The sequence below is a fragment of the Ctenopharyngodon idella genome, chromosome 7 (genome assembly GCF_019924925.1).
Source record: "Ctenopharyngodon idella isolate HZGC_01 chromosome 7, HZGC01, whole genome shotgun sequence".
Lineage (NCBI taxonomy): Eukaryota > Metazoa > Chordata > Actinopteri > Cypriniformes > Xenocyprididae > Ctenopharyngodon > Ctenopharyngodon idella.
Genome location: NC_067226.1, coordinates 35,193,647 through 35,203,608, shown reverse-complemented (window position 1 = coordinate 35,203,608; position 9,962 = coordinate 35,193,647). Strand labels below are relative to the sequence as shown.

Here is a 9,962-nt window from a genome sequence, read left to right as displayed (position 1 = left end):
AGATGCGTCAGGATATTTATTAATATAACTCCAATTGTGTTCATCAGAAAGAATAAAGTCACCTAGGATGGCTTGATTTTGAGTAAAGTTTGGGGTAATTTTCATTTTAAAGTGAACTAATCCTTTAATTCAAGTACTTTACTATAGTATGGTTCAAAAACATAGTATTTACTATAAATTAGTATTTTTTCATGTGGGGATTTTTATCTCAGACTTACTGAAGCAACAGTGGAGATTTATATTCTTATACTGATGTTATTGATAAATAAATGCTTCAAAACAGGACTATATTAATCTTACAAATACTACCCCCTATAACTTGTTGTTTTTAGTTAAATCTTACAAAATATATTGTAATTTGAGTTTAAATCTCCCTCAACCTTTCATTCAAGGGGTCAGTATTATGGCTACTAAATGTACAATTTTTTTTCATGCTAGCAGCAATTTAATTATTAAAGCTAATGGAGAATGGTTAGCACTTTACTCAGATGTTAATTTTCAGAAGGCATGGACAGTGCCAAACAATTTTTTGTTTATAATAATGAAAAATAACATTTTAAAGCCATTCATCGTTATTAATCTAGCAGTAAGTATTTGAGGAAATTATTTTTTCCCGCTCTTTTTTGCCAATCTCCCTCACGCTTGTTATGCTAGTTCTTACACTAAACACTTCTGGTTTTAAATTTAATCTTAAATTTCATTCTAGTGTTTTACCAGCTGTGTTATTTCTTATTTTTTCACGCTGATGTTTCTGACAGGACTTTGAATGACGGTTAAATTCACAAATCACGATACCTTACATTTAAACCTACCTGTACTTATAATCTACGTTTACTATTGCCATCGTTTCAAAAATCTCCAAGCTTCGAAAACATCCCAATTTATAGATTTTTTTATGGAAAAAAAAAAAAAAAAAAAAATCTGTCATGGGCGGCGCGCGCCGCTGCGTCACATCCGCTCATCTCCAACCCGGAAAATCGGGTGCCATGATCCGCGATTTGTTTGTGTTTTTTCCGTGAGAATCGCTTTGATCGGACACACACACACATACAGAGAGAAAAAGCGTGTCGATTTCAGGGCGAGTATGGAGGTAAGAAGACAAAGCTGACAGTAGAAGTGCTGAATGTGTGTAGAAGCATCCAGTGCAAACAGACACCCGAACTCAACCCGAAACTCGCCCGAGACACATTCAGTCCCATCAGCACACTCCTCTTCTGTCCTTCTCTTCTTCAAGTGTCCAGAATTATTCTTCTTTAAATATATAATATATACACCTCAACACGTGACATCTTATTATCATATGCATTACTTGGGTTTAAATGTAAACTACTGACATGGGTGTGTTTGGTGTTTTAATATTTAATATACAGTCTTATTTAAATTAGTGAAATTATCTAATGTATTGTAAAAATAAACTTTTGAAGTAGTAATTATATAGTCATGATATGGAACACGTAATATGTTTACTCTTTAATAGGCCGTAGGACATACCATTACCGCGCGCCAGAGGGTTTTTATTGTTTATTAAACACATTTAATAACTAATAATTGTGTTTTCTGTCTGCTCACTTTAGTTGTGTATGTTTACAATATTTTAATCCCGTTGTGTCTATAAAAGAAGGTGACTTTCAATAATGTTCTGGATCAGACGCAAACCCCCCTCGTCGAAAGTGTTTTCCTGAATCTCAGATCCATGATTCCGGCTCGATTGCGGTTCCTGGGGACCCTCGCGCAGCGCTGAGATCAGCTGGAAAATCGCGAGCACATCGGATTTATTTTTTTTTAAACGCATATATTTATTGACGTTTTTCAAACGCGTTCGCCTTCATAACAACAACCGATTCTCTACATTCGTGAATAGTGTTGTTGTGTCTGTTATTGTATAACGGACGGCATATTTGTCTTGTGCTCCTGTCATTCACGTCAATGCGGACTTGAGCCGGAATTATCAGACGCGATTGATTCGTTTTTTTCCTTTTCTCGAGCGATATGTGTTTTAAGAGTCGTGTTTGTATGTGATCGGTACCGCAGTGCGCGACTGCAGGCCTGAAGTCTGACGAAATGATCGAGCGCGTGTGTCCGATTCGGTCCTCGTGACGTCACGCAGATCCTTCTGCGCGTTTTGACAGATGTAACGTGATTACACGCGTTAGTTTTACGTTACTCGGGTTTCGTAGGTTTTGGTGTCGCTGATTCTGTTACTTTGAGACACGGTATGGACCTAAATTTTTACTCTGATCTATCAGACGGAACCGGGCAGCCCGGTGACCCGGAATTCTTGGACCCCCAGGCGTTTAACGGATTTGATGCCGTTCAGAAGGTGAAAAATATCACGCTCATGGAAAACCGGGAAATGACAGGGAATTTTAAGTCTGATTTCTATTGGGAAAAGTCATTTATATTTTAAAGTTTTATATTTTTGTATTTCATAGTTGCATGATGTTATTATTTCCGATAAACACAGAGATTTAGAACATTCGCACATATTTTTTATATTTTAAAGTTATATATTTTTTGTATATTAATTTTAATATTTAATTGGTTATTTTGAGTGCAGTTTCTTTAAATTGTCTGTAAATTATGTCCATGAAGAACATTCACGCAGCTCATTTATATTTTAAAGTTCTTTAATATTGTATATTATTTTTAATATTAAATTGCATTGCATTGTTTTTTTTTTTGTTTTTTTTGTTTTTTTTGTTTTTTTTTTGAAGAACATTCGCAGCAATTATAGTGTAAAGTTTTGTATATTTGTATATTATTTTTTATATTAAATTGCTTTTCATTAATTTTTTTTAATTTTCTGTAAATTATTTCTGGAAAACAGTTTTGGTTGAAGAACATATACATACATACATATAGTTTTGTATGTATATTTTTTAATATTAAATGGCTCCTTATGAGTGCAATTTTCTGTAAATTATTATTTCCGTGAAACGAAGATTATTTTAAAGAAAATTCATGCAGCTCTTTTATATTTTAAAGTCATTTATTTTTGTATATTATTTTAAATATTGAATTTCTCTTCATGAGTGAATTCTGTAGATTTGTAATACAGTAATTTTTATAATTACAAAAAAGTTACTCATGTTGTGTGTTTGCATCTTTAACAGTTCCCAGGAGGCAATGACAACTACCTGGCCATCAGCGGCGAGGGGCATCACTTCCTGTCCTCCTCAGAGGTACAGCTCTCCTCCACGTTCCCCGCTCAAATCCATCACGCAGAGGTGCTTTACACACACACACACACACTCACTCACACTCAGTTTGTGCTCATCATCATAATCATGTCGGGATTTCAGCCTTTGGTTTTGTTGAAATGTTTCACACTTGTGTCAAACTAAATAACTAGTTTGAGATGAATTCATCTGTCCCTCCAGACGTTTCACACACCCAGTTTGGGCGACGAGGAGTTCGAGATCCCTCCGATCTCCCTCGACCCGGACTCCGCGCTCGGCGTCTCTGATGTCGTCTCTCACTTCGGAGAGCTGGGCGACGGCGGGCCGTCCTCCAGTGTTCCCGGGAACGCCGTGGTTGGAGGGAACGACCCCTCGTTCGCCTCGACCTTCGTGAACACGCCCTCGCAGGGCCTGGAGCACCTGAGCCTGATGAGCCAGCAGGGCGGCGGGCCGATGCTGGGCTCCACGCTGGGGATGGTGCGCATTTACCCACAATTCAGTGATCTTCTGAAATGCTGAACTGAGTCTGAATGTATAAAACTAATTCTTATACTGAAGTATAAGAAATCTGCACTTTGTGTCCATAATAAATAGTATCTGCTGAATACATTATGCTTCATTAATATTTTCCTAATATGAGTTTTCCAGTAGAATTAAGAGTTTTTTTTCCCCGTTGCAGGATCTCAGCCATCCCATCGGTTCACAGTTCAGTAGCTCTTCTCCGATGACCATTGACGTCCCTCTGAGCGACATGAACCACGGCCTGTTGGGGCACAACCAGCTGACCACTATTGACCAGTCAGAGCTCAGCGCACAGCTCGGCCTGAGTCTAGGTGGCGGCACCATCCTGCCCCGCCCACAGTCACCTGACCAGCCGCTGTCCGCCACCGACTCGCCGTCTGACTCGCTGCACGACGACGACATGGACGATTTCAGACGGGTGGGTTTTGCCACAAACTTTTATTGTTTGTTTATTAATTTGGTTTCTGTCCATTTTGGCACGTCTTTGTCAGGATTGGGCAAAATTCAGGAATTTGTGACAGGAAAAATAAATTTTGATATTTTAATCCAAGAAAACAATTTTCTCTACTGTTTTAGAATTAATGGCTGACCAATCTATCGGCAGATATTTGGCATTTTTAAAGGGATAGTTCACCCAAAAATGGAAATTCTGTCATCATTTACTCTCAAGTTGTTCTAAACCTTGTTTCTTCTGTACAAGTTTAAAAAAAAAAAGATAAAAAAAATTGATATCGGTCAACCACTATTTAGAACAATCTTAATAAAATAGGTAAAAACATTATTAAGAAATGAATATTCTTATGTTACGAAGACTTTTATTCTTCAGAATGTTTGGTGAATCGCTCAGAACTGATCTCTGTTTCCCGTTCCTGTTCTTCTCTCCCCGTGCGTCATCTCTCTCCGGCTCAGAAGAGCGTGCTGGTGGATTCTCCAGTGTCTCTGTCCGTGTCTCCGGGCGTCATCGCTCTCTCGCCATCTCTGTCGGACCAGCCCGCCGTCCCAGCGTCCTCCTCTACTCCCGTACGGAAAGGAGTCGGCGGAAAAAAGGGCAAGAAGAAGAAAGACCCGAACGAGCCGCAGAAGCCCGTGTCGGCGTACGCGCTGTTCTTCAGGGACACGCAGGCCGCCATCAAGGGTCAGAATCCCAACGCCACCTTTGGAGAAGTTTCAAAGATCGTGGCCTCCATGTGGGATAGTTTGGGAGAAGAGCAGAAACAGGTGCAAACGTGCTTTACGCTCCCGCAGCTAGATGTTCAGAAGATTAATGTTTACATTTGAGACCAACTTTATTAACATCAATACCTCAACAAGATGGACTAATGAGATCAAAATCTTCATGTTTCGCCTTCTCAGGTGTACAAGAGGAAGACGGAAGCAGCCAGGAAGGAGTATCTGAAGGCGCTGGCCGCTTATAAAGCCAATCAGCTGTCGCAGGTGAAGTACAGACAGACAGGAACATTCAGGAATGTTGCTTGATTGTGTGGGATTTCATTTGGGATTTAAAGGCCTGTGATGCTTTTCTCATTTAACACAATAATGACTTTAAATGATCTTTGGGGGGTAATTTCTCAGCCGAATTTGATGTGCAGTTGATTAATTGCCACATTGTGTAATTAATTAGGTTAAAAATTTTAATCGATTGACAGCCTTGGACTAATTGTTATGGACATTTACTAGCTGATGAACATTGCAACATCAACATCAACATTGAGCTGAATAATAATGACACTATTGTCTGTCTGTATCACATGCCATATAAACAAATGTGACTTGACTAGTTGTTAAATGTTTTGATTTTCCGCAGCAGCCGACTATTGAAGTGTTAGACGCCCCGCCGTCTCCTCCTCCTCCAGCCGCCGTCGCCCCGCCTCCCGAACCCACGCCAGTCGCCGCCCCGACGCGCTCGTCCCGCATTCCCGTACACGCGCCCGACAACAACACCATCACCAACATCTGCACGTCCAATATCATCTTAGACCTGCCACAGGTGACGACACGCTCGCGCACGGGCGCGCACAAACCCCCGGCCCCGCCTCCGGCCCCGCCCACCGTCAGCAAGATCGTGATATCCAAGCAGCAGCTGCAGTCGCCTCGGCAGCCTCCGCCCCTCCAGCAGATGCAGAACACGCCTCCACCGCCGCGGCTGCAGCAGATGGTACATTCCCCGGCTCCGCCCCCCCTGCAGGCCAAACCGCGCGGAGCTGCCGCCGCGGGACAAGTGGTCGCCACGGCGCCGCCGCCGCCTCTGCAGATCAAGATCGTCCCCGCCCCCGCGCAGGCCGACGCCAGCGCTCCGATAATCGTGACGACAACTGGGGCGCCTCTCGCATCATCGGCCGCCTCTGCGGTGGAGGTGCCACAGCCCGCGGCCATCGTCACGACCCTGTCGCCGTCGGCAACGGAGGACGTGGCTGAAGAAGGGGTGAGTCCAAACATTCTGTTCTTAACGGAAATTATATTTATTGTCTTCCTGTTGTTTTGTTGGTGAATGAACTGCAGGAGGTTCGTGAGTCGACACAAACTAGTGATTAAATCATTTAAAAATAAAAACGATGAAAATAAAATGCTTTCTAAAAATGTATTAAATCATAAATTTGAAATTGAAAATAAAAATAGAAATTTTTATTTTAAAATTATTTATTTTAATTTTACACTTTTATGGTTTAACATTTTGAAAGTTTTTTTTTTTTAATTTCTGATTTGTTTTTTATTTCACAATTTATTTTAATTTTACATTTTTATAGTCTAACGTTTAGAAAATGTTTATTTTAAATTTATGTAACATTTTTAAGGTAATTTTTTTTTTTTTAGAAACTTTTATTTTGATTATTGTAATGTTAAATGCTGCGTTCACGCCACCTCGTATTTACCAGAATCTTGGGATGACAACACGTGACGTTGTATTCGGAGCTGTTCACGTCCTTAGACAGGGAATTATGCGTTTCCATGGCACCACTTTCAATGCCTAAATGAATCTACAGAGGTCAGGTGGTACAGCGGCCACGTGGTACATGTGGGAGCTTTCATAAAACTCCCAGCTTACAAGCTGTAATTATGAGATCTACGAGGACGTGAACGCTTTTTACAAGATGCAACCTCGTAACTACAGAAATTATGAGGCCGCGTGAACGCACCTAAATATCTTTAAAATAAACAAAAAATTAAACACTTTCTAAACACTTTAAACCATAAATATATATAAAAATAATAAATAAAATGACAAATAAAACACTATTAATAATTTAATTAAATCATAAAAATGTTACATTTAAAAAAAATAATTTTAAAATCAAAATAATCTTTTTAAAAAAAAGTTTTATTTTGTCATGTGACCATTAACTGACTTCAGAAAACTGTGAACATGAGTGTGTTGTTAAATTATTGAAATATTAATTTAAAGTCTCTGGGACTTTATATATTTTGGATCAAAGGGGTTCGAATGCGTATCTCTGCGTTAACAGAACCGAACGCCACTATTGTCGTTGGTTTCCAGCGTTTCTCTTCTTCTCTTGTTCAGATGGAGGTGGAGCTGAACGTTTCTCCGGCTCCAGCCGCGACTCCTGCAGACGCTCCCAGTGTGTGTGTCCGCGCCGGCTGCAACAACCCGCCTATAGAGAGCAAAGACTGGGACCGAGAGTACTGCAGCAACGAGTGTGTGGCTACACACTGCAGGTACACACACACACTCTCTCACACACACACACTCACACTCAAACACACACATTGCAGGTACACACACACACACACACACACACACACTGCAGGCACACACACTCACACTCAAACACACACACACTGCAGGTACACACACACTCAAACACACACACTGCAGGTATACACACACACACACTCACACTCAAACACACACTGCAGGTACACTCACACTCAAACACACACACTGCAGGTATACACACACACACACACACTCACACTCAAACACACACACTGCAGGTACACTCACACTCACACACACACACACTCACACTCAAACACACACACTGCAGGTATACACACACACACACACACACACCCCCTCTCACACACACATGTTTGTTGCACTATGTTAGTGAGGATGTTGCATACACTTCCATTGATTTTCTCTCAGGTTAATGATATTATTGAAGTGACGCAGTGTGTCGTAGACTGTCCAGTAAGTGTGTGACGTGTGTGTCCTGCAGGGACGTGTTCATGGCCTGGTGTGCGATCAGAGGACACAACTCCACCACTGTCACATAGACGGACGGACGCTTGTGTTCGTGAACATCCACACCAGTATCAGACATCATCAGATCAGTGCAGATCCACAGACTGACACACAGAATCTTGGGATTTATGAAAAAAAAGTAGTTTAGGAATGAAAATAAGAATATTTAAAATGTATTAAATAAGGTAACCGTGTATCTGAAGGTGCGACTGTGGAGTTTGGTGTCAAAGTGGAAGATGGAGGCAAATTTTACACGTGTGTGAGTGTGTGTGTGTGTGTGGGCCAGAAACAGTTTACGCAAACATGTACGTGGTTATGACACGTTACGGTTTGTGTTTGCGTAGAGGATGTTTCTGCACACAATTCTTAAGCTAATAATGAACAGACTGTTTTAAAACCATGACGTCATTTTCTCGATTGGATTTTGAACGAGGGTTTGACCTTACGGCTCTTACAAACATTGACCGCAGTAGCTACGGTTTATGCCCGGAATTCCATGGTTACTGGAATTCCATGGTTGCTATGGTTACAGTAGAGCTCTGGTAACTTGAGCATTACATCATCAAAAGATGACAAACGTTCTGAAATCTGTTTTAGAAGCTCTAATTTATTGTGATTTTTGTTATAGTAATTATTGTAGAAACTTTACATTGATGCATTTGGCAAACGCTTTTATCCAGTGCGTTTATTAGTTCATGCATTCCCTGGGAATCGATCCCGTGATCTTGGCGTTAGGAATGGGGGAAAAAAAAAAAAAAAATGGGAAATGATGGTTTATTATAGTACATTTTTGCAAAGGAGTGTTTTATTATCTTTTCCGTCAGGAGTAAAACTTTTTAAAACTTACTGTGACGCTGTGGGACAAAAACTAATGGATTTTATATTGTACAGAAAAATACATTACACTGCTCACAAAAATATGATTTTTCTTTGATTTTTTTTCTTCACTTCTTTTACTTTTTGGACTGTTTTATCATCATCTCAGTTCTGTTGGGGAGTTTGAGAGTTGAACAATCAAATGGAAAAAAAATAAATAAAAAAAATCAAACAAAATGATGTGTTTGTTTGCTCATTACATCTGCTTTTCTAATTATAATTGTGGTGATTCTTCAATTAAAACCTTTCAGTTCCCTGCAGTGATTTTACAGAAAAAAAATGTTTTTAAATGACAAATTATATTAGTTAAAGAGGAAGTTGTCGCAATAATTAAATCAGAAACTTTAAGGTTTGAGGTCATAAATAGTTTTCTCCAGCAGTGGTTTTATCTGGTTTAAAATTATGTTTAAATATTTTAAGTAGCAAGTCAACTGTAATTACACTTTTTTTTTTTTTTTTTTTAAATGTAACTTACATTCTAACAAATATGCATTAGATGTATGCACTAGATTTTTTTTTTATCTCACCCTCATTACACCATGAGGGTGAGTAATAAATGATATTATTTTCATTTTTGGGTGAACTAACCCTTTAATGTCTATATTAGTTAGCTTATGCACTAGCATAGCATACAGATACCAGGATTAGCCTGATAGCTTAGTTTATACACTCATTTGCACTTGCCCTACATGTATTCACAATCATTTTTAGTGTAATTATGTGTTAAATTAAGTGTTAAATGTCCAAATATTTCAGTTATAAAAAGAATGTAATGATGTTCAATTATTTACTTAATAGGCTGCTATTATTATTATTACTTATTAATTAACTATTTGTTTTATTATGCACTATATAGTAACCTATACATATTTTAAATAAATACTGTTCATATGTACTTAGTATAATCATTTTAATTTTTTAGCGAATTCTGTCCTTAAAACTGAAATTGTGAAGAGAATTGTGGTTAATTTTCATATATTGAAACTCGCAGTTTCTGTAGTGATTTATATATTTTGATAATTGCCTTAAACCGCTGACAAAATAAAAAAAGTTCTTTTAAAAAACATCTTGTATATCTGAAAATGCGACGCATTAAACATAATGGCCCGTTTGGTCTGAGCGCGCGAGGCAACCCCACGTGCTATGATGGAATTCGCGCTCTTTCGAATGACACTAGATGG

General features: G+C 39.2%; 1 protein-coding gene across 11 annotated transcripts; it reads left to right on the top strand.

Annotated features, from left to right (window-relative positions):
• The first annotated feature begins 929 nt into the window (after positions 1 to 929).
• On the top strand, positions 930 to 8,696 carry tox4b (TOX high mobility group box family member 4 b). 11 transcript variants are annotated; one of them, XM_051901232.1, is made up of 9 exons: positions 930 to 1,090; positions 3,114 to 3,182; positions 3,381 to 3,656; positions 3,859 to 4,119; positions 4,614 to 4,919; positions 5,055 to 5,135; positions 5,509 to 6,123; positions 7,219 to 7,373; positions 7,880 to 8,696. In XM_051901232.1, exons 1-9 carry the CDS (start codon positions 1,085 to 1,087, stop codon positions 7,935 to 7,937), a joined length of 1,827 nt encoding a protein of 608 aa, XP_051757192.1. In that variant the 5' UTR covers positions 930 to 1,084; the 3' UTR covers positions 7,938 to 8,696. The 11 variants fall into 11 exon arrangements, with proteins under 11 accessions (XP_051757192.1, XP_051757191.1, XP_051757190.1 ...); XM_051901231.1 differs by having other exon boundaries at positions 5,506 to 6,123; XM_051901230.1 differs by having other exon boundaries at positions 4,611 to 4,919; positions 5,506 to 6,123.
• The last annotated feature ends 1,266 nt before the right edge of the window (positions 8,697 to 9,962 follow it).